We start from the raw sequence: 25188 nt of genomic DNA, 5'->3' as shown, positions 1-25188 counted from the left end.
AGTTTTGCTGAACATCAAGTTCACTGATTTGGCATTCTTCATGATGCTTCTGTGAGATTTAAAGGGGAAGAAACAGAAAGATGCTAAACTTACTGTGTGCATGCCAGAAGTCCTTAAGGTTAAGATGTAATCCCACAGCCCAAGTGGTGATTTTAGCCAAGTGCATGGAAAGTAATTTTCCCACGGTGATAATTACATAGTATTTTTCATCTTCAAGATACTTGGACAGCACTTACCAATTACTCCTTTCAATACCTTGGAGCAATTAAAAATAGAAACCACATGTTTAATTTGGCTAAAGGAGATAATTACCAATGTTAGCAGACAAGAGGTACCTTGAGGGACTGGAGATGAATAAGGAAATCGTGGTAGGAATATTCAAGGCATGATTGCCTCTGCTTTCATCAGAGCAAAGAAATTAAAGCTTCATTAGGGAGCAGATCTTATTTCCATTTTACAGGTGAAAAAACAGATTCAGACAAGCTTCTTGTCCAGGCAAATGCTGACTAGCCAGTAATTCAAACTGTTAATGTGAGAGTTGTGTAAACCCACACTATTAAGAATTTTGAAAACCCTAAACTCACTTTCCTCTTCTGTTAAAAAATAATCTGAGGGCAGCTCTTAGTACCTCCAAGCCCCCACGTCAAATATCAGTAACCATTGTCCACTGTGGTGGTTAGAAGGCTTAGGTTACTGGTTCTCAAACCTTTTGGTCTCAGAACCTTTACACTTCTAAAAATGATAGAGGACACCACGAGCTTTTATTTATGTGGGTTATAGCTATTGATAGTTACCATACTAGAAATTAAAATTAAGATAATTTAAAATATCTATAAATTGATTTAAAAATAACAATAACCCATTATATGTTAACATAAAATAATCTTATGGAAAATAACTATATTTTCTAAGATTTACAAAAGGAATGAGAAGAGTGACATTATTTTATATTTATATGAAGATCTCTTTAATGTTTGGCTGGATAAAAATAATAGCTCGATTCTCACGTCTGCTTTTGCATGCAATCTGTGATATGTTCTTTTAGTTGAAGTATACAAAGAAAATTCAGTAGCACACACTTATGTAGCTGGGAAAAGGAGGAGTATTTTAATATTTTTTAAAATATATTTTATTGATTTTTTACAGAGAGGAAGGGAGAGGGAGAGAGAGCTAGAAACATTGATGAGAGAGAAACATCTATCAGCTGCCTCCTGCACACCCCCCACCGGGGATATGCCCGCAACCAAGGCACATGCCCCCGACTAGAATCAAACCCGGGACCCCTGAGTCCGCAGGCCGATGCTCTATCCACTGAGTCAAACCGGCCAGGGATTAATAACCCTTTTAGATATTCGTGGCTATTCTTCCTTGATTATACACTAAAACTTAGTAAGTAGTAACTCCCTAAAGTTCAGTTACAATGTAGAATATGAAACCATATCAATGACCTTTTCATAGTTACATTTAAAATGACTGGTTCTTTTACTATGCATGGTTTTGTAACATTGTGCATTGGTTACCTGGGAAATGTTGGTTCACTGAGTTGTGCAGTTATTCAAATGTTGACATTAAACAACATAAAAAAGTAACAGTTTATTTTACCTCCATTCTCATCAGAAAAAAATCTCTATTTCTAAGTTCACGGTGGTGAATATAATTATTTTTTGTATTTTTTTCCTTTGAAAGCCCAATTTTATCATTGGCAACAAATATTCTGGTTAGGACAGGCTTAATTGCATTTATTTCCAAAAAATGGAATGCCAAATATGCATGTCTGAATTTTAATATTTGCTGGTCAGTTGTTCTTTCACGTAAAAACGGTGGTGTGAATAAAGCAGATAGTTGAGTTCTCAAATCCTAAAAGCCCTAACCCAGTTGTATATACATCATTCTGCTCACATTTAATTGGTAATGACTATGCCTACAGCTACTTGAGATATAAGGGATGTTGGCCAAGGGATGCAAGGAAATTATTCAAAAGAAACAAAGTGATCCATGCATAGAACACAGTATGAGCTATGTAAATTTATGTAAATTTTCAGGGGGGCATTATTATAGTCTACTCCCTGATAGTAGAGCAATGTCCAAATTCATTATGAGTTAAATTACTACCATTCCACTTCACCTTTTAGTGTAGCTTGGGTTAATTATGGCCTCCCAGGGATTTTAAAGTATTATCCAAACTAGAAGAATTGTCCTTGGACAATTTTTTTCATTTGAGGAAGTAAACAAAGTCTCTGCTTTTCCAGAATTTACATTTTAGTAGGTGAGAAAAATAATCAACAAATCAACATATACTTTCAGGCCGTGCTCACTGAAGCCATGCCAGTGCAATAACCTTTACTCTGAACTCACTGTGGTCTCTCCAGCTAAGAATATATTTGGCAGCGGGAAGGCCTTTCTATTCCCTAAAAAGGACGTGTAGGTACTTCCAAAGTGTTAAACTGCAGTGTAAATGAAAAAGGGGTTCTAGGAAAAGTAACCTCACAGGGTGATCTGATAATAAATTGCTTACTGGGTAAGTCATGGTGGTTAGTCATGCCCTAGGCATATAACTTTTTTTAAAATATTAATTTTATTGATTTCAGAGAGGAAAGGAGAGAGAGAGAGAAACATCAATGATGAGAGAGAATCATTGATTGGCTGCCTTCTGAATCCCCTACTGGGGATTGAGCCTGCAACCCAACCCGGGCATGTTCCCTGGACTGAAATCAAACCTGCGACCCTTCAGTCTGCAGGCTGACACCCTATCCACTGAGCCAAACTGGCCAGGGCTATACCTTTCTTAGTAAAAGGTTTCTATTTCCCTTAAGCAAGCCCTGTCCATTGCTTCCATGCATCTAGGTCAGTGATGGGCAACCTTTTGAGCTTGGTGTGTCAAACTTCGCCAAAAAACTGAGCATAACTTGGGTAGTGTGTCACTTTGAGGAAAAAACTAACTCCAAGACTCTAGTCGCAAATGTTTCATCCTCAGGAGCAGCAAATGTTTCATCCTCGGCATGCGGCCGCGTGTCATCAGAAATGGCTACGCGTGTCAGTGCTGACACGCATGTCATAGGTTCACCATCACTGATCTAGGTTAACCCACCTTTCAAATAAGTGTAACTACCCTCAAGAGAACACATGATCTTTACTCTCCTATAATCCAGTCCCTGCCTTGCTTTCTCCCACCTTTAAGTAATCTTCCTTGCATTCCCTCCCAAGCATTAAAGAAACTGCAAAACTGTCATCATCCAGATCATTTGAGATCTTGTTGCCTGGCACTGCTATCAGTTTGGCTCAAATAAAAACTTATAAAAATTCCTTACAAGTTTGGACATTTCTTAATTTGACAATATATATATTTAAAAAATGTTTTTATTGATTTTAGAGAGAGAGAGGAAGGCAGATGGAGAGAGAAAAACATCTATCTACTGCCTCCTGTAAGCCCCCTATTGGGGTTGGGGCCCAGCCTGCAACCCGGGCATGTTCCCTGATGGGAATAGAACTTCTTGGTGCAGGGAGGATGCTCAACCAACTGAGCCACACTGGCTGGACTCGACAATATATTTTTTTAAAGGAAAAGAGTCATAACTCTCTTGCAGATACAAAATCAACAAGTGTCCAATGTTTTATTTACTCATTGAGGAGACCAGTCAGGTGTGAGAACCAGGTTAAAGCAGAATTTAAGTACCCACTTATAATATTGAATCAGGAATAGGAAATGAATTTACAAATAGATGCAAAACGGCTTTTTCCAAGGAGGGGGGACGATTCAATATGAGGTTTAATGGGCAAAAGAATTTTGTTTTGCTATCAGTTACCTACAATTTAGAGTTGCACAGAGCTCCACAAAGATGGAGAGCCCCCTTAGAATCAGAATGCCGGGAAGGTGAGCCAGTAGGGAAGACACCCAGTGAACTGTTGGTCCATTTCAACGTGTTTACCATTTTCCTATAAAAATCACTCTGATGATCGGCAAACACCCAGCACCTCAGCAGTTCTCTCTCTCTTTATCTTTGTTGTATTATCCTCATTGGTCTCCATCCTCTTGCCTCTGAGTTGCCTTTGGCAGGGTTCGATGGTGTTTCTTTGCTCCCACCACCCAGGCTCAGGGTGAGGGACACGGGGAACCAAATCTCCGCCCCAGCAGGGGGCGGGCTCACGCTCGGGGATTAGCCCCGCCCACCCTCCACAGGCCCCGCCCCGCCCCGCCCAATAATGGCAGCGCGCGAAGGTCACGTGAGCAGCCGCCCTCCCGTGACGCTCCCGAGGCCGTACGTGGCAATGACGTCACTCAGAAAAGTCCTTCGACCCTTTCTGCCAGCTCCCCATCCCGTCTCTCCCTTTTCCTATTAAATGCCTTTTTCTCTTGCCGCTCTCGTCTCGGAGATGGTAACCTACGGGGCTACACCCAACGCCAACTACCCGAGGCCTCTGAGCCGGCCAGCCCTTCCCCTCCCTTAGGAGCGGAGGCGAGTTGCACTTCTGTTTGGGCGGGACGTCTTGTCAATTCCCCAGTTGTTCCAATCAGAGGTCGGGTCCAGCGAGCTTTCCGCTCTCCTATTGGCCCGTGGGAGGCGGGAGGCGGGGAAAGAAGGTGTAGACCGAGGTCGCGCGAGGGCGGCGCTCGGCCCTCAGTGCGCAGGCGCGCAGGCGCTGGCTGGGCCGGACCGGGGGCGGGCTGGAAGACGCGTCGTTTAGTGTCGGACACAGGGACAGAGCTAGCTGGGTTCCTCCGTGGCGCGGAGAGCTTTTGTCCGGGTCCCGGCCAAGAACGAGGCCCGCGAGACTCCCAATGGTGTCCATGACTTTCAAGCGGAGCCGCAGCGACCGGTTCTACAGCACCCGGTGCTGCGGCTGTTGCCATGTCCGCACCGGGACGATCATCCTGGGGACCTGGTACATGGTGAGGACGGGCGGGGCGGGAGGCGAGGGCCCTGGGGGTGTGGGAGGAATGCGCCGGAGCGGGAGGCCGGGGGTCCCAGTGGGAGAGGGAGAGAGTGTTCCCTGGGAAGGGTGGGACTGAAGACGGGGTGTTGGGTGGGGCGGCCAGGCCTAGGGGAGCTTCTTTTTAGGGCGCCCTCACTTTGCGGGAGGGGGACTGTGCCCCCGAATCCGAGCGGCGGGGGTGGGGATGGGGAGGTGGTTCCTTGGCCAGGATTTGGGAAGCGGGGCCGGGCCGGGCGGAGGCGGTGCGGGCAGAGGGGGAGGAGGGGAATGAGGGTGTTGTGTTTTGGTGGGAAGTTCTGGAAATTGCCAGGTTTCAGCTCCTTTTTGTACTTCCTTGGTCTGAAAGCCGCCCTCACCCGCCGACCCCCTCCCTGCTCCCTGGAATTTTTCTCCCTAACGAAACAATGAGGAGCGGGTTTCTAAGCGCATGCAGCCTAGTTTCGACGATATGTTTTGCCTGCGTAGCCGGGAAGGGAAAAGGTCCAGCTTGCGCCTCCATCTGCGGCTCCTGGGCCTCCTTTGCTAGGAGGCGCTTTGTCGGGATCCGCACTCGGTCCGCTTGGGGTGCAGCTCTGCTAACCCCCCACCCCCCCGAGCTCTAGGCAGGCGCCTGGCGTCTCTTTAAGAGACATGTTCGAGGGCCTCTTCTGTCCTGGCCGCGGGCGCTGGGGTCCCCTGGATGGAGACCTGGGCGATCACGTGTGTCGTGGCCAAGTTGATTGACGGTTCCCTCCTAATACTTGCGTGAACTCTGACATCATCTCCGGGATACGTGCATCTGGAAGCTGATTTGCCCGGGACTTCTCCATGTGTGTCTTCGTTTGGGTTGTGACGCCTTTGCAGAGGCTTTGACACACTTCTCATGTCGGCGACTTGGCCGCTTTCCCTAATGTTTTTGTGATTGTGTGTGTGTGTGTGAGTGAGTGTGTGTGAGAGGGGGGGGGGTAGGGAGAGGTGGTGGCATTGTTTCTGATAAGTTTAAGAGGGGAGAGCTTCATCACAGGCATTCCTTTTGCCTCTCTCTGTGCTCGTTACTTCCCTGCCCAGCGCCTTGAAGTCATTACTGTTGGACAAACACCAGATGAGCATCATCTTCACTTGGGGCCTAAGTCTTAGGCAGATCGTGTTTCATCCCTCCCCTCCTCCCCCGCATCTGATCTACACATTATTCCCGGCTGCCCTGTTTTTTTTTTTACAGCCGTGCTTCATTAGGAACACTAGAAACAACAACAAAAACGGGAATGTGTAGGCTCATTTGCTTGTTTCTAAGAAATACTTCCTGTACTTTTATATTAGAAGCATTTTACTGGTGTAGTTCCTTCACATCCCCCTGAAAAGGCTCATTTCTAGTTCTGTGTTTTAACTGATTGGTCATACGGGGCATTGATCAGTTAATAGCAATAGGAGCCGTTGTAATTTTCTTTTTATTTCTAATCCATTTGCTAAGGGTATGGGTCCTTACTTTCTTTTGTTTGCCTTGAACTCTGCCTCGGTTCGCCTAAAAGGATCACTGAAATCTTCAGAGTCCTCAAACCTCTTACCCTGCCTCCCTCATCCCTAGGAGATGACCTTTCCCTCCTGCTTTAACTGAGAAGGAGTGTCCCGTGGTCGAGTACTCTTGCCTGCAAACCCAAGCTTCCTTTTTCTCCTCAGTGCCTTTCCTTTCACGGAACAAAGGATTTCCAACTTCTCAAGAGGAAATAACCACCACCGCAATTTCAACCATCTGAATGTAATTGGCTTTTTTTCTTTGCAAGGCATATTAAAAATGTTATTTATTTTTTAGAGAAAGAGGAAGGGGTGGGGGCAGAGAGAGGGAGGGAAGGAGGAAGGGAGAGAGAGAGAGAGAAACATTGATTTGTTGTCCCACTTATTTATGCATTCATTGGTTGATTCTTGTGTGTGCCCTGACCCCCTGACCGGGGATCGAACCCACAACCTTGGTGTATGCAGACGATGGCTCTATTCTACTGGAGCTCCCTGGCCAGGGCTCAAGGCAGATTTTTTTTTTTTTTTTTTAATGCTATGGGCTCAGTTCATAAAAATGAAAGGAATAGCAGGGAAAAGTGGGAGCTAAAACAACAAATCTCAAAATGCATTTATTCTCCCAAAACGGAATGAGGAGTTTAACTCTCTTTTTCTCTGGAAGCACTTGATGTGTAAACATTTCACATATCTCCCTTTTCCCTGCTTTAGCCATAGCTGTCTTTACTTTGCGTGGACTTTTCTGGTTAATAGAATATTATAAGCTGCTCAACCATTTGCACGCCATAAGCATCTATAGATGCAAGTGGCGGACCTTTTAAATTAAATTCAAAATATCGTGGCAGTTAACAGTTAAATCAATCTTAAGACATTTATTGGCCATCTAGGGTGGAAAAGTCTGGTGGCCATGCAAAAAGAATAAGCCACTGGGACCGTATGTCATTGATCTCTTCTATTGGTATTACCTGCCACATAGAGGCTCTCCCAAGTGTTTCTTGGCTTGAACATGGCATCTGCGCTCAAGATTTGTATGGTATGACAAAGAACTTGGGAGCACAGACACAAAAATGAAACTCAGGGTACATTAATAAGGGGGGCGGGATGAAAAAGTTACCAGATTCTAATCAGATTCGAGATTGGAAAAGGCTATTGGTTTTTGTTACAGTTTTGCTGGTGACTTTTAAAAGTGTGGCTTTTAGTTGGGGAGGCATATAGCATTTAGAAAACGAGACCAGTTAGAGAAAAGCGTAATAAAATATCTCTAAATGAAGGATTTGTCCTAACAGTGCATTTTGTTGCCAGAAGCTCCTTTGCTAAGGACGGGGGGGCGGGGGGCGGGGGACAGGGAAATGGGTGAGGTGGGATGTCACTTCCCTCTCCAGCTACCTTGCCGTGACATTCGCCTCTATTCCGGGGGGAGAACATTTGTGATTCTTGAGATGGATGGCCTCTGTGCTGGCTGGGACCTAGAGATGAGCCCTCCCCCCTCCCGGGCCCAGGCACGTATCAGTGACTGTATCTGATACTGTGTCATTGCTTTCTAGCAACTGTTTCTACTGGTCTAGAGTAAAGAGACGGTGATACTATATACTAAAGTATTAATTGTGTGGCACTGAAGAGTGCAGTAGGATATGGAAGAGCCAGAGCCACTTACATGCACCAGGCTTGAAGTGTTAGTCTTTGGCATTTTAGATTTGAATGAAGCACGCCTGACTTAAAGCTGGGTTAAATAATATATGAAATTTCAGAATGAGCTCCAGTTTAAATTCTGGCATTTCTGAAATTGTTTTCTCTCTCATTTATTAAAGAATTTGAAGACAGATTATTTTAAACAATAGTTTCTTATGTGGTATATTTTTATGTAATATTTATTGAATAATTGAAAATGGGCATTCATTTCTGCTGCAGGAGATGTCCTCTGTCATCGTTAATGGTGTACTACAAGAATGCATTTTTGCTTGTTTTTTAAAAAAAATATTTTTATTGACTTCAGAGTGGAAGGGAGAGGGGGAGAGAGAAACATCAGTGATGAGAATCATTGATTGGCTGCCTCCTGCACACCCCCTACTGATGGATCCCACAATCCGGGCATGTGCCCTTGACCGGAAGTGAACCCGGGACCCTTCAGTCCGCAGCCAGACGCTCTATCCACTGAACCAAACCAGCTAGGGCCAAGAATGCATTTTGACCATTTGGAATAATTTTAGGTCTGGGAAAGATTTAATATATGGCTATTGTTTTTTCATTTGACAACAGAATTTATTTTGAAATTATTCATCTTTCTCTGGGGTGCACCCTATTGTCTGTTCAATGTGTGGCTAATTTTTCATGAGTGCCTCAAACATAACCAATCTAAAGTTAGGTAGCTGGGAGAGAAGTAAAGGCAGGTCTCCTCAAGCTGGATTCCTTTCTGGCCCTCACCCCGGCTGGATTCCTTTACCTAAGTATAGCTTGTTTTTATTGCAAAGTTATGATCTTTCCTCAGACACATTGTTCTCTGCTATTTATTTTCCCTGAAATGTTCTTCTTCCCTCAACTGGTAAAAAAACTTTATGAAGGAAAATTATAAATGTACAAAAACAGTGAAGTAGTATATAAAAATCACCCAGCTTCAACCATGAACGTTTTGCCAGTTTGGTTAATTTTTTAAGGGTTAGCTCAAATGTTTCTTGGTGGAAACTTTCCTTGCTTCCCAGCCAGAGGGATCTGGTTTTCTCATTGTGCACCTGGAAAAGTTTCTATATCTCTTAAATTTACTTTTTTGTTAATCCTCACCCAAGGATATTTTTTTCATTGTTTTTTATTATAGAGAGTGGAAGGGGGTTGAGGGGGAGAGAGAGAGGAGAGAAGAGAGAGAAACAGAAACATCAGTGTGAGAGAGACACATCGATTGATTGCCTCCTGCATGGACCTTGATTGTACTGGGGTTCAAACCTACATCAAGGTAGGTGCCCTTGACCAGGAATCGAACCTGAGACCCTTTGGTGCACTCTAACCACTGAGCCATGCCATCCAGGGCTAGAGATTTTTTAAATGAATTGTCTCCTACAAAAAAAACAGGAGGAATAACTCATTAGTAACTGCACATAAGGGTAAAAGACAACAAAAACATATAATATACATTTATTGTAATTTAAATTCTCTATAAGTTTTTTAAAATTTTCTATTTTATTTTTATTGAATTTATTGGGATGACATTGATTAGTACAATTATAAAGGTTTTAGGTGTACAATTCTGTAACACATCATCTGTACCTTGTATTCTGTGTTCACCACCCCAGGTTTCCTTCTGTTACTGTTTATCCCCCTTTGCCCTCTCCAACCTCCCTCCACCCCCTTTCCCTCTGGTAATCACCGTACTGTTGTCTGTGAGGTTTGTTGGCTGGTTGGTTGGATTTTGCTTAATCCCTCCACGAATTAAATGTTAAAGATAGTTAATTTTTATCTTTATCTGATGACAGTTCTTTGCTGACTTAGCTCCCTGTGGATTCCCCTTTCTTTGCCTATGAGACCCTGTTGGGATGCCTTGAAGCAAACACATTGTTTTAATTATAGTCTCCACAGATATTGGGTTGTGGCAAAATATGCTGTGGGAAAAGTCAAGAATAATAATTAAAAAACAAAAACCAGTCCACAAAAGAATCTTCTGGGCTGAGTGAGGCAATGGAATGAGAAAGCAAAGGGCTGCTTCCATGGCCTGATCCTGTTTCTTTGTAACAAGTGAACTCTAATATTTCTGGTTTTTGTTTGTTTATTTATATAAGGTGTGAAAAAGGCTTTCAAGTATAGTGCAAACTGTGTGGGCCAGGGTGGCTCGGTTGGTTGGGCATCATCCTGTGTACCAGAGTCTTGACTTTGATTCCAGGTCAGGGCACATGCCCAGGTTTTGGGCCCAGTCCCCGGTGGGGGGCATTTCTCATCTATATATTTTTTTCTCTCTCTCTCTAAAAATAAGATAATATTTTTTGACCCACTAAATTTTTAGTACCATTCCCACATTGAGTGGTTTGTCCGTTGCCCATGGTGTTACCGTATTTGCATAGTTGCTGCATTCTATATCTCTCCATAATACTAGATTTAGAGATGAATTATTTTAATTACATTTTTGTTAATTTTCTTTGTTAAGTATAATAAAGGGAAAAATGAATTGGGAATAAATATTCTGGAATTGTACATATTTGCTGTTTTCAGAGAAATTTTCTATCTAAAGACTATAAAATTAGTTTTATGTATTTTTTGAAAAATGCTACATGGAACTTAGAAATAATCAACTGAAATCAAGTGAATGGCCTGTATTTAAGCACAGGATGGGTGTGTATTGGTGAATCTTTTAGGGCCTCAAGGATGGGTTTCCAGGCTAGTAGTTTAAAATGTGACGTGGGGTTCTAATGAAATATGGTGACCTAATGTGTGTTTTTAATGAAGTAGCACTGAAATTTATTTCACCATTTCTTGGTCCTTTTGATTAGACCCATGATTTGTTTTATTATTCAGGGGTATGACTCACACTGAAATGAAATGTGAGGTGTCGATACTAGAAGATAATAGTGGATGATTGTGACTTATCCATGGAAGAGAAGAAAAGACATTTTTGTTGTTAATCCTCACCTGAGCATATTTTTTCCATTGATTTTCAGAGAAAGTGGAAGGGAGGAACGAGGGGTAGAGAGAGAGGAAAGAGACAGAGAGAGAGAGAGAGAGAGGAAGAAAGAGAGAGAGAGAGAGAGAAAAAGAGAGAGAAACATTGATGTGAGAGAGACTCATCCATTGGTTGCCTCCTGAACTCACTTGAACCAGGACGGGGAATCGAACCTGTAACCCAGGTACATGCCCTTGAGCGGAAATCGAACCAGAGACCCTTTTGTGTGAGAGCCAGGCCAGCCAGGGTAAGAAAAGACTTCTTAATAAATTCTATATGGGATAAAAAAGATTTAAAAAGGGAAAAAATAAACTTCTAAATATTCTGGATGTGTCATGTCCTTCATTAATAATTGAGTTTGCATGTTTTTTTTGACATAAGAATGGTTTTCTATGCAGAGCTTTTTAGCTATGAGTATATTGTGTTTAGCAAAGAGTTGGCCGAATTGATTCTAAGCTTTTTAAAACAGAATATATAATAACTTTGGTAGATGTATCTGATTATTCCATAGTTAATGCATCTAATCATACTAACTCGTATGTTTGTACCGTATGCACTGGGAACACCCATTGCAATGAAAATGGACAATGGAAAAGTCAGCCTTCAGCTGGGAGCCATCTTGCAAATAGGATTTTCCCTTGTAAGGCCTCTCCGGAGTTGAAGGATAAAGTACCTTAGAAGGCTTGTTACTGAACATTTATTTGGGGAGTAAAGGATAAATCTTTTATAGCCTTAGGTAATCATTTGTTTTGGAAAGACCTCTGGTGCTAAGAAGCAGGCTGTCTTAAAAAGAGCCAGATTTGTATTCTAGCTCCATCCTCTGTCAGCTCTGTGAACTTACACAAATTATTTCGCTTTTTTGAACCTCAGTTTCCTCATTTGCAAGTGGACTTGAGTAATATTTACTTCACTTAAGTAAAGTGAAGTGATATACATCAGAATACTTGGTATATAGTATATCTTCAGAAATACTAGTGGATTGTGTATTTGATATTGTGACACTGTTTAGATCTCCTAGCCTTATCTTAAAGATAAAGACTTGGTCTTAGAGAATGTGTAATGAGTGATAAACACCTCTAGAAAAATTTAAGTGCTGATAAAACTGTTACTTATCATTCAGGGTGGACAGGAAAGCTACGTAATACCATTTGTTTAAAATTCTGATGATAGTTGTAGTTGGTTTGGTGTGATTCAGTGATTGGAGCCTCAGAATGGTCACAGGTTCGATTCAGGTCAAGAGCACGTACGTTGGTTTCAGGTTGGACCCCTGGCCGTGGTCAGGGTGTGTGCGGGAGGCAACCAACTGATGTGTGTCTCTCACATCGATGTTTCTCTCTCTGTCTGCCGGGGCTGACCAGCAGCTCCTGAAGGACGGATGAACAGATTACTCAGACACAGTTTCACTGGGGGGAGAGGGCTAAGGAACGGCCGCTGAAGCCAGGCCTCCTCGATTGCCTGCCTCATTAGCCTTTATTGCAATTTTTATCTTTACATACAATCTTGGGAGGACACATGTGTTTACATTGTCCTCTAGGCAAGGGCATCCAGGGATTAAGATTAAGGATTCCACCCTCCTGCACTGCTGGTGGGGATGCAGAGGGGTGCAGCCACTGTGGAAGACAGTATGGAGTTTCCTCAAAAAGTTAAAAATGGAACTCCCATTTGACCCAGTGATCCCACTTCTAGGACTGTATCCCAAGAAACCAGAAACACCAATCAGAAAGGATATGTGCACCCCTATGTTCATAGCAGCACAATTTACCATAGCTAAGATTTGGAAACAGCCTAAGTAAGTACCCATCAGCAGATGACTGGATTAAAAAACTGGTACATCTACACAATGGAATCTATGCTGCTGTAAAAAAGAAGGAACTTTTACCATTTGCAACAGCATGGATGGAACTGGAGAGCATCATGCTAAGTGAAATAAGCCAGTTGGAGAAAGATAAATATCACATGCTCTCACTCATATGTGGGATATAATGATCAACATAATTTGATGAACAAGAATAGATCCAGAGACAAATGGCAGGGGGGAGGGGGGGTTAGAGAGCAACCAAAGGACTTGTATGCATGCATATTAGCATAACCAGTGGACACAGACACTGGGGCGGTGGGGGCTTGCCCGTGGTGGGAATGGATGGGGGGGAAGGGGGTCAATTGGGGAAAGAGGAGACATATGTAAAACTTTAGACAATAAAAAAATTATAAAAAAATGATTAAGGATTCCAGTAAACACCCGGGGGTCTGCACACGCACAGATTTGTTTGGAAAGGTCAGGGAATAACCAGGGGCGCCGCTAAATGGCAGGCGGCCTTCCACACACTTCCCTTTCATCAGATGTCCTCCTTACAAACTTTCCAACCAAGTCTTGTGTGCTCCCCAACATCTGTCTGTCTCTCACCCCCCCCCCCCCCCCTTACACTCTGTCTACAAATCAACAGGCCTCGGGTGGGAATTATCAACAGCAAAAATTTCTGATGATAAGGCTCAAACATTCCTTGAAAGTATCAAATTTCAAAAGGGGAGAAGGACAGATTCTGTGAACTCGAGATAGGAAAGCCTGACTCCAATTCTAGGTGCGATTTTTTTCTATGAAATCATTAGTACCAATTTGAGCATTTAAACGGCCTGGTGCCTCCTGGGATACTGCAGGGACTCAAAACTAGAGGCATGAATATTTCCTTTTTAAATGGAGTTACAACCCTCCCATGCCACCCCGGAAAATTTACCGGATAATTATGAAGGGATTTCAGCAAGATGTTTGACAAGGTCTCAAGTTGTTCCTCTGGATCAGAAAAAGAATTTTACGGAAACGTTACTGATTAATGGGCAGAGGCAGCCTCGGGCAGCCGGCTTCGCCAATGGAAATACTGATTACATGCTGATTATATTTCCAAATGCAGGATGCAGGGAGAGGGGAAATCCGTATGGTATCAGAATCTAGATTGAGAAACGTCTTAACAGGCAAGAGTATGATAAGATAAAATTCTATTGTAAATGTGTGAGGGCTTATGCTTGGGCCTCTGAACGCAATTGTACAGGTTCAGATGGCAGCCTAGTGGGATCAAGTGTGGAAAAGAATTAGGGGTTTTAGGGAGTTACTCTCATATAACATTCAAAACATTTAGGAGGCCGGTGCGATTTCAGGCTGCCTTAACTGAAATTTGTTAGCTGGGACCCCCTGTGTTCGCTCCAGGCCCATCTTAGCTCACTTAAATGTTGTGTCCAGCGAACTGGGGCATGTGTGTAGAGGAGAGCAAAGGGGAGTTCGTGACGTAGCTGGCAGGATGCTCGTGAGAGAAGCAGTTTAAGAACCTGAGGGTTTGCTCTGGAAAAGACTTATTTGGAGGCACATGTCAGCTGTGCGTAGGTGTTAGAGGAGCACTTACTCAGAAGGGGGAGCAGATTATCTTGAAGGGCAGAATTAAGACTAGTATGTGAAGTGACATCGTCAAAATCTTGGGAAGTCTTTATAGCATTTAGTCAAGAGGAAATAGTTCTCTATCACTGGAGAGGAAATATTGTGGAGGGGTTTCAAGCTTTTCTGATAGCTCATTATACATTTGCCCGATGGCTGTTACATTATCTGATGGGTAAGTAAGTATATTGGATTAACTAGCTTCTTCAATACCAGACATCTAAAGCTGTGACTCGAACGATTTGTAATGGTCCCTTGTGTTTAATTGTTGCCCTGTTTTAGTCTGTTGTATTGAAGCAAATCAGTCATCTTTTCTTGGAAACAGATAAGTTTGTACTTTAACTTTATCATATATTTATTTAAAAAATATTCTTATAATTGTATTGCATATTATTTTATTTCACAGGTAGTCTCCAATTACATGTCTTTCTTACTTCAAGTAAAACAATTTTTAATATGGGAAGACATTTAAAGATTGTGCTGCAAACTGCTGCCTGATTAATAATCTACATATGTAAAAGCCTAAGCGACCGTTATGATAGAACAACCGTTGACCAGTTGCTATGATGCAAACTGACCACTAGGGGGCAGACGCTCAATGCAGGAGATGCCCCCTGGTGGCCAGTGCACTCCCACAGGGGAGTGCCGCTCAGCCAGAAGCCGCGTTCACGGCTGGGGAGCCTCTCCCTACTCAGTGGCAGCGGGGGCAGCAGGCGCAGTGGGCTGGGATGAGTGCAAGCGGCCCGGTTCTGGCTCCTCCCTGGCTGCCTGCTGCACTGCTACATCCCCTGAGGGTCCCAGATTGTGAGAGGGCGCAGGCCGGGCTGAGGGATACCACCACCACTCCTTCCCCCACCCCTAGTGCCAGAATTTCATGTTCCAGGCCTCTAATATAATTGATAAAATTATCTTCCATAGGTGGTTAACCTGTTGATGGCAATTTTGCTGACTGTGGAAGTAACTCATCCAAACTCAATGCCATCTGTCAACATTCAGTATGAAGTCATTGGCAATTACTATTCATCTGAGAGAATGACAGGTATGTTTTTAGGTGAAAATATCTCCTGTTAATTACACACACACACACACACACACACACACACACGTTATTTTGAAGAGAATTAATTAAATTCTGTTTAAGTTATTCAACTTGGTGAGGCAGGAAAGTGTTTTGTGGGTTTTTCAAAGATACTTCAGTGAGGATTACTAGTATAATTGAGCATTTCTAGCCAGATAATGTAATGGCTAGAAATGGTATTTTATACTTTGCCTCCTGTTTTGGTGTTGTGGAGATCAGAGGGCAAGAAGGAATTACAAAAAAACTGTGAACCTTTGAGGGTCAGCTGACAAGTGTAGCAGAGGATGGGAGATTTGCTCATGAAACAAAAAGACTTACAGTAAATATAAAATACAAATTATTTGAATATCTGGTGATATTTTTTGCTTAGGGTCACTATTCTAAAAATATTTTGGTTTGGATGGAAAAAGATGACATTAGAGTTAAAAATAGAGGAACCTTAGGACATTCATAGATATTACCTTTTTAAACCTATGCATTTCCTGATAGCAGTATTTTCATTTATCTTCTCTACGGTTCAGGTGCAGAAAAGTTGTAGTTTTACATTATTATAAATTATGTAAAGTTGTGTGCTTCGTTACATTTATGACCTGCTCTAAACAATTTCTGAAGTTTTTTTTTTTTTTTTTTTTTTTTTTAAATTTGGTGGTTAATTCAAATGATTCATTGTCCTCAGGGCTGACTTCTGTTTCAGGAGCCAGGTAGTGGTTTGTGGGCATCCGTCATACGTTTATGAAAGCTCTAACAATTTTTCACACTTTGTATCTAAGGTGCTTTTTTAAAAAAAAAGGGTCTCCTGATTGTCTTTTCAAAGTATAGTATAATCCTTTAATTTTTTTGTCAAATGTGATAGAAAAAATACCAAGAACATATTAGAAACATTCCTTCTGGCATTTGTTTTTTTTTTTGTTTTGTTTTGTTTTTGAGTTATCTGTTTTTATTTAAAAACCAAGATACAATGCTAAATAAACTTTAGCTCCTAATGGCCATTTATGGTATTTATAAAATTTTACTTTAGGTTATAAAATGTTACTGAACCTCCTCCTGTCAGCCTCTTCCCTGGTCATGTATGTTTCTCTTAAAATGGAGGTGTAGAAAAGGATTCAGGGTTATTGAGATTCTTGTGTGTCTGTACAACGGCTCCCAGCCTTGGCCAGAGCTCCAGGTGTGAAGTACAAGTTCATTGTATGTTGCATGAGGATTGTAACTCTCCAGAGAAGTGGATGCATTCATTATCAGTTTTTGTTAGTTATAATTCTACAAAAGCCCTTGCTGCTGAGAGAATAGAAAAATACATAGTTCTTGGTCATGTGGTATCTGTGTTTCTTTGGAACAATATGAGGAAGTTGAGAAACAAAGAAAACAGACCTGAATATAGCAGAGATGCCCAGCTGAAGGATGCAGAGCAGTGAGCATGGGTATTGGGAAGAGGAGAGTAGTTAAGGATCACCTTTAATTTCAGATCATGTATTTTATCTAAGGCACAAGGGGGCATCTGTAGCATTCTGTGTGTAATACACATGTCTTTTAAGGAAATACCAGCCTTTCCCTTCAGTTAAACCCTGCTCAGATCACAAAACCCAACTTACGTTATTTCTTTTATATATTTTTTCCTGATTCTCCAGGCAAAGCTGATTGTTTCTGCTTCTATTATAGCACTTGCCACTTTGGATTATAATTCTCTGCTTGCACATCTTAGACTCTGGCCAGAGATCTGTCTCCCTAGCAGGGTACCGGGTTCATGTGCCATCCTATATAATAAAAGCCTAATATGCTAAGTGGTTGCCCGTTCAACCAAACAAAGCGTAATATACTGATGATATGCCAAGGCCGCTTAACCGCTCGCTATGACATGCACTGACCACCACGGGGCAGGCAGTCAACCGGTTGACCAGTCACTATGATGTGCACTGACCACCAGAGGACAGATGCTCCAACTGGTACGTTAGCTTGCTGCTGGGGTTTGGCCAATTGGGACTGAGCGAGATGGGCTGGACACGCCCTGGAGCCCTCCTGCGGTCCCTCCCTGGCTGGCCAACCTCCTGTGTCCCTCCCTGGTCCCGATCCTGCACCGGTGGGGTCCCTTGGCCTGGCCTGTGCCCTCTCACAATCTGGGATCCCTCGGGGGATGTTGGAGAGCCGGTTTCGGCCTGGTCCCACAGGCCAGGCCAGAGGACCCCACTAGTGCATGAATTCGTGCACCGGGTCTCTAGTCCTTAATAAGTATCAGTGAGTTGTAGCAGTTTAACAAACAAGAAAACAAAGGGACTAATTGCTTAAGCTTCATTACTTAAAAAGCTGAGGCAGATTTTTTTTTTTAACCTTCTTGAATTTTTTTACCCTCTTAGATTTTTTTCATAGCCAATCTTGAAAATACTTTGATGTTTGTAAGCTAGCTTTAAAGTGTTATTTTGTTATGAAGAGTTTTGTTCTTTTTGTGTAAGTCGCTTAATTAGATTTTGGTTTTTGTTTTCTTAGATAATGCCTGTGTTCTTTTTGCCGTCTCTGTTCTTATGTTTATAATCAGTTCAATGCTGGTATATGGAGCAATTTCTGTAAGTATCCTATGTTTTCAACTTTTGGACTTTGCTTTTTACTGAGCGGTACTGAGTACTTCCATTTATGTGATGTTGTGGTTTTTTTTTCTTCAGTATCAAGTGGGTTGGCTTATTCCATTCTTCTGTTACCGGCTTTTTGACTTCGTCCTCAGTTGCCTGGTTGCTATCAGTTCTCTCACTTACTTGCCAAGAATCAAAGAATATCTGGATCAATTAGTAAGTGTGTATGCTAATTAAATTTATTTTTTTCCATTTTAAGTAAAATATTTAAATTTAAATTCTTAGTTTTTTAGGCACTATTTTTATTTTAACTGACCCTGTATATTTTTTTTAAGGTGTTCTAAAATACTATCACTACTCTTAACTACCACGTTGAAACCAGTAAGATGAAAATAGAATTATCTTCTTACCATACCATTTGGATAGTCAATATTAGAAGTCCCTAAAAATGGTTATTATGGAATTTGAGGAATAGTTCAACTTTTGTTTTGAATAAACTAAAAGTATAATAATTCGACTGTACTTGGCACTCATTAAAGTATTAGCTTTTTATTTTTGCAGGCCTTCATAGCAAATATTTGAGTGCCTACTGTTTGCTTATTCTGTTCTAGGCGAACTGTTGGTGAATGATGTAGATATAAAGAACCCCCCCCCAAAAAAAAAAAAAAAAAAGATAACTTGCCCTTCAAGGAGCAAACCATTGAGGAGTCAGGACATGAAGATGTTATCTGTGATAATGAACTAGAGCTGTCACGGGACGCTGGTAAATGCGGAGCTTAAGTGCTGTATGTCAGAGGGGCAGGGAACACTCTGGACCAAAGTAAGGTCTAGAAGGAGGAGTGGGGCCCAGATAGATGCAAGTTCACTTAAAAAATTCTGCCTTTCAAGAATTTTCACCCCACTTTCAGACTTTCTGCCTAATCCATTTTGTGTACCACCAAATTTATCATTCATTCTAAAAAACATTTGTTGGTTGCTTCTTATGTGCAAGGCACTGCTGGGTCCTAGGGATATATCAGTAGAACTTTCTAGTGAAGGAATTGGAAAATTGACAGTTACTGAATTAAAATTATGGTAAAAGCTGTGAAGGGAAAGTGGAGGCTGCTGTGTGAGTGGATATCAGACCTGAGCTGGGAAGCGAGATTTAATTCTAAGTAGGAATTAAGATAGGGAAAGTGCAAAGGAAAATGTTCCGGGTAAAACTGACACCTCGAAGCAGGAAGGAGCATGGGCGATGGCCGGGGACTGAAAGAGGACTGGTGGCTGGCCACAAGAGGAATGGAGGGAGGAATGCGGTGAGCCTGGAGAGAGGTGGCCAGGCACAGGGCCTGTTGGCCTGGTCAACAGCTGCCTAAACACAGTTCTCTGCTTATGTCATCGCTGGCTGAAAATCGCAAGCCTTCTGAATAAAGTCATAGCATTTCTGCCATGAGCTGGTTCCATTGTGTGTTTGTCCTTTTATTTACAGGTGAAAAAGCTTAAAGAATTGTTTTGTCCCAAGGGACACTTAGTTTGGGGTTCTTGTGTGAATTTTTCTTTCTTTTTGGTCCTTTGGGATTTCTTTGTGCTACTTTTTTATGAAAATGTGAGATTATTTGTGTTGACATTTTCATTGGAAAACTTGGTTTAAAACGATTACATGAGCTATATAGAAATCCATGAAAATGAAATGTTTACTACTACTTTTACAGACCTCTCTGGTTTCTCCCTGTTTTGTTCACCTGGTCTCTCCGCCTGGAAGGGACTTGGTCTGTTGGCCACCTTGTACATCCTAAACGATTCTTTTGTAATGCCCTTCTCCTTGAACCTAGCGCATTGCCTCGCACACAGTAAATGCTAACTAAATATTTGAATACGTATCGTTGATCCTTCTCAGTAGAACGTGGTATGCCTGCAGCAAATCATGTAATCCGCCTGGCATGCCTTCTTTTGCCCCTCCTAATGAGCAGGGAGACTGACGATTGGCTTTTAGATGAATTATTTTCCCCAGGTAGAACCAAATGGCCCATGGACTTTAGATAAATATCAGCACTTCTTAATTTAGTGATTTTGAGAAGAAAGAAAGTGAGCTCGATTTAGACTCCTAGGACTCTTCTGAATATTCAAACAAATGTATTTTAAGTGATCAATCACATGCATTAATGATGAGGCTTTAAAGCACTTTGAGTTAAATTCTGTTTGTAAGTTTTTATTAGAATATCAGTTCTGACTTGGGGGCCTTTTGTTTGTATTTGTGCCATGCTCTTTAGGTTGTCACAGAGTGCAGGTGCTGTGGCTGAATTATAAGTGTGTGTATGTTTAATAGACTTTATTTCTTAGAGCAGTTTTAGGTTCACAGCAAAATTGAACAAAAAGTACAGAGAGTTTCCCACATATCCCCTACTTCCGCCCCCATAACCTCTCTTACTACCCACATCCCAAACCACAGTGATTCATTTGTTACCGTTGTGAACCTGCATTGACACCTCATTATCACATAAAATCCATTTTTGGTGTACATTCCACACAGATTTGGGCACATGTATAATGACATGTATTCATTACAGATTGTTCAGAATAGTTTCACTGCCCTAGAAATCCTCTCTGCTCTGCCTCTTCATCCCTCCTTTTTTTTTTTTATAGCCTGATTTTCCCTATAAAGATGACCTCCTGGCATTGGACTCCAGCTGCCTCCTGTTCATTGTTCTTGCGTTCTTTGTCTTATTCATCATTTTTAAGGTGAGTTGCTGACTAAATATTTGGGGGCCAGTTAGACTGTGACACTGTCCATCTAAGCCTCCTGTTGCCTTATCTCCCTACAGTTCACAGTAAGTGACTGTTCATTTTGAGACAGCAGTAGAGAGAGCTTTCAGGGAATGTCCTCCCTCTTGTTTCCAGAGAATGGTTGGAAATGCCAGGATCCTTATTAAGGATTGTCATGTTTTTAGAAGTGGTTCATGATTTGGATTGAAAATTGTTAAAATTCCCAAGGTTCAGAAATAGAATTTCTTCTGCAGAACAATGGTTATCAGACCTGATACCCCACATCTAGTTTTTCTGTAAAATGGTGATAATAAAACTTGTGACATTAAGTGAGAGCAAGTGGAGATAGGGCCTGGCCTGTGGGGGTCAGTTTCCTTCTCCATGGAGAACCGTGGGGGAAAGCATTAGAAGGCCCCTTAGTTTTAGAACAGGTAGTCTGTTGAGTTCTAGCATATGTAAATTTTATTTTTATTCATTTAGGCTTATCTAATCAACTGTGTTTGGAACTGCTATAAATACATCAACAACAGAAACACACCAGAGATTGCTGTGTACCCTGCCTTTGAAGCACCTCCACAGGTGAATGACCTTCTAATATATTGAAACTTCACTAGCCATTATTGATCATTCTCAAGAACCTGGGTCTTGACTTTCTCTTCAGTGCCATGACTGTGGTTTAGGGCATGAATTGCTTAAATCCACAAGATTGAGCATTTCCCAGTTGGAATCCTGGGTACATGGGCGAGAGACAGCCTGCACTGCCAGTCTTATTCAGTTTGGCTGTTAGGTTTGATTCATAAGTGCTTCCTAAGAGTATTGCATTTTGGGGGGAGAGTAGGCAGGAAACAGCAGTGTGACCCATGCCAGGCTTGTGGGTTCTGGAACTCTTGAGGATGGAGGGACCATCAGTTGTGTTGCTTTCATAAAACATGCATACGATCCAAAGGAGAAGCTGACTTTCTGTGGGGAGATGACTGAATGGGCTGCACGAGTCTTTTGGGGATGCTCACCTCGTGGGGCCCTCTAGTTGCTACTCGACTCTTTCCAGGTTTTCAACATGTAGAATCTCTGTGGCCTGTGTAGGGGCAGCCTGTCACACTTGGAGTCAGTAGGTTAGAATGCTGCTCTCCTGCATAGATGTGCCCTTTACCCCAGAAGAAATAAGCACCCATCCTTTGACTGTAGATGATGATGAAATTCCAGGATGCAGCATTTTATTGGAGGCTTCCTTTAGCCTGGTTCCCTGGGGCCCTTAATCTAGACACGCAACTACCGGAGGTGTAGTTGGTACTGGATCAGTCACATGGGAAGGGTGGGAAGAGCAGGGCACATGCTTCCTGTCCAGGTGTTTGGTAGCCCCCCAGGGTTAGTTCAGAAGCAAAATTCTGCCATTCCTTCCATCCCTCCATTCCTCCCTCCCCTCCTCCTCCCTCCTCCCTTCATCCCTCTCTAGCATTTGGGATCAGATGTCTCATCTGCATGTAAAGGTCCAGGCTACTAGTCATCTCTCCTCTCAGTACCTGCTTAGCTAACAGTTTCTTCAGCTCTTCTCTGTGGGGTTGTGTGTCCCTTTTTAGGACATAAAATCTGAAAGCTGAATTATTCCAAGTAGGATTTTAAAGGAGAATTGAGTCTGATACAACTTTTCTCTCTCTCTAGTACGTTTTGCCAACCTATGAAATGGCAGTGAAGATGCCTGAAAAAGAACCACCGCCTCCTTACATACCCGCCTGAAGACATCCTGCCTTTGTCAATAAACCCTATACCAGCTTTTTGTCGTGTTTATTTTACAGAATGCTGCAATACAGGGCTCTTAAACTTGTTTGATATAAAACTACATTTTCCTTGTGTAAGCATTTATTTTCAAACACTAACAAGCTTTTGGGACATCTATTAGAAGTCAGTTGTTTTTTGTTTTGTTAAGTCTATTACATTTTAGTAGTTTTTGAAGACAATCTAGTTAAGCAAGAGCAAAGTGCCATTGTTTGCCTTTAATTGGGGGGTGGGGAGGGGTGCTCTCTACACATTTTCTTTTTTAACTTTGCACTTCCTTTATATAATAGTTTGCATTTTGGTTATTTGCTGCCCTGGATACTTTCAGGAGGAATGAATAAAATATTCCTGGTGAGTGAGTTAGGTATAAGATCTGAAGTTTTCAGCTGTGAAAACAGGAAAAAATGTATGACGTTTTAACTTGACTGTGGAAATGACGGTTGCATGTTTCTAATTTGTATGTTTCCATTTTGTGATAAGATGCTTTAATAAATTTCTTAAAATTTACTGTTGTCATTTTTAAGAAGTCTATTACCCTTTTTTTGATAAAGCCTAATATTTTTCATTATAATAAGCTCAGACATCCATGGATTTTGATACTTTGAGACTATAATGCTAGATTTTTTTATTATAAAGCATTTCTTTAATCCAGTGACTCTGAAGTATTATTTAATGTTATAGAGACTATATATGTTAATTTAGGTCATAAATTAACATAAATGGTTTGATAGAAAAATTATGCGGGTAGTGTGGCAAGCTCTGCTTTAATGTTGAGATCATTTAGTTGGGAAATGAGTTCATCAGAGCAGTTCATGTTGAAAGGCATCATTTGACCTCCAGCGGGGAACCAAAGAGAAAGCCGAAGCAAACTGCAGCTTATGGGCGCCACAGCTGAAGTTCTCTCCTGAAAATATTCCATTCTGCATCTTGCTAAGAATGCAGCTGTGGTGACGTGCTCATCTAGCTTATAGACATATATATTTTACATATTTTTACATTGAATTTGTTGGAGTGACATTGGTTTGCAAAACCATACAGGTTTCAAGTATACAACTCAATAAAACATCATCTGCACACTCATGGGCCCAACATCTCAAGCAAACTCTCTCCATCCCCACTCCCCCAACCCCTTTGCCCACTCTCTCACCTATACTCCCCCTCCCCCCCCCCCACCCCACACACACACTCCCTTTTCCCTCTGGGTGTCACCAAACCAGTACTTGTTTGTTGGTTTATTGATGATAACCATTCTGACTGGTGTGAGGTGATATCTCACTGTAGTTTTAATTTGCATCTCTGAGGATTAGTGATGGTGAGCATTGTGTCATATGTCTATTGGCCACTGTACGTCCTCTTATGAGAAGTGTCCATTGAGGTCCTTTGCCCATTTTTAAAATTGGATTTTCTGTTTTCCTGGTGTTGAGTTGTATAAGTTCTTTATATATTTTGGGAATTAACCCCTGATCAGATGTATCACTGGCAATATGTTCTCCCATGCAGTGGGTTTCCTTTTCATTTTGTTGATGGCTTCTTTTGCTGTACAAAAGCTTTTTAGTTTGACGTAGTCCCATTTGTTTATTGTTTCCTTTGTTCCCCTTACCCTAGGAGATGTATTGGCAAAAATATTACTATGAGAGATGTCTGAGGTTTTACTGCCTATGTCTTCTAGGGTTTTCATGGTTTTGCGCCTACGGTACATTTAAGTCTTTTATCCATTTTGAGTTTATGGCTTGGCTGTGTGACTTGTGTGGAATTGATGTAAGCCACTTCCTTGCAAAAGCATTAAGATCCGTCCTCTTGTTCTGCCATCTTTCCTTCCTGTCTTTCCTTTGTCACATGATCATTGTACCCCAGATTGGGACCAGCACCCCTCAAGTCTGGGTGCCAGAACGACCATGTAGAGAAAAGTTGCAGCCAACCTACAAAGGACATGTAACAGAGCAAGAAATACATCTTTATTGTGATAAGACCCTGAGATTTTGGGGTCATTAGTTACCACAGTAGAACCTTGCCAGAGCTGACTATAAATAGTCTTTTTAGAACTGTAAAAACAATACAGCAGTATTAACGTGACTTTCTAAAGAAAACTAAGCATAATTTATGCCCTAGTCTAACCAAATAGTTTTAAATTTTCCATATGCCTACATGCAGATGTGCTGAAGAGACCATTAGCACTTTATGTTGCTTCTCCCTCTGAGCTTCAGAGAAGGAGCCAGGAGGCGGAGGCCAGAGGAAGGGGGCACCGCCCAGCACAGAGCTGTCTTGCCAGGCAGTGAAGTGAAACAGCAAAGCCATTTCCTCAGCGTCCTTAGACTCTTGGAAAAAGCAATGCCAGGTGTTTTCTTCTACAAACTGTCATTGCTGCTCATGGGCCTGCCCAGGAAGAGCTAGGTATCAGCTCTGTGGTGTCATCTTCCATTCCCTGAGGTCTCAGCCCCACCATAGACTGAACCTGCCGGTGGTGAGGTAGAGCTTAGGGCCGTGGTCGGCAAACTGCGGCTCGAGAGCCACATGTGGCTCTTTGGCCCCTTGAGTGTGGCTCTTCCACAAAATACCACGG

The 25188-nt window shown here is 42.1% G+C and overlaps 1 protein-coding gene across 1 annotated transcript; it reads left to right on the top strand.

Annotated features, from left to right (window-relative positions):
* The first annotated feature begins 4630 nt into the window (after nt 1–4630).
* Nucleotides 4631–23135, top strand: LAPTM4A (lysosomal protein transmembrane 4 alpha). The gene is made up of 7 exons (XM_079792673.1): nt 4631–4888; nt 15396–15516; nt 18034–18110; nt 18207–18329; nt 20736–20831; nt 21336–21434; nt 22515–23135. Exons 1-7 carry the CDS (start codon nt 4778–4780, stop codon nt 22587–22589), a joined length of 702 nt encoding a protein of 233 aa, XP_079648799.1. The 5' UTR covers nt 4631–4777; the 3' UTR covers nt 22590–23135.
* Nucleotides 23136–25188: the final 2053 nt, after the last annotated feature.

The sequence above is a fragment of the Cnephaeus nilssonii genome (assembly GCF_951640355.1).
Source record: "Cnephaeus nilssonii genome assembly, chromosome: 15".
Taxonomy (NCBI): domain Eukaryota; kingdom Metazoa; phylum Chordata; class Mammalia; order Chiroptera; family Vespertilionidae; genus Cnephaeus; species Cnephaeus nilssonii.
Note: the sequence above shows the minus strand (reverse complement) of the source record. Positions and strands in the feature narration are given on the sequence as shown.

What these genes read in the sequence shown, in the direction of transcription:
- LAPTM4A (XM_079792673.1), top strand. Translation starts at nt 4,778, where the DNA reads ATGGTGTCCATGACTTTCAAGCGGAGCCGCAGCGACCGGTTCTACAGC. An exon ending in TGGTATATGGAGCAATTTCT is followed by an intron (nt 18,111 to 18,206) that starts GTAAGTATCCTA and finishes TTTTTTCTTCAG; the next exon opens with TATCAAGTGGGTTGGCTTAT. An exon ending in CCTTTGAAGCACCTCCACAG is followed by an intron (nt 21,435 to 22,514) that starts GTGAATGACCTT and finishes CTCTCTCTCTAG; the next exon opens with TACGTTTTGCCAACCTATGA.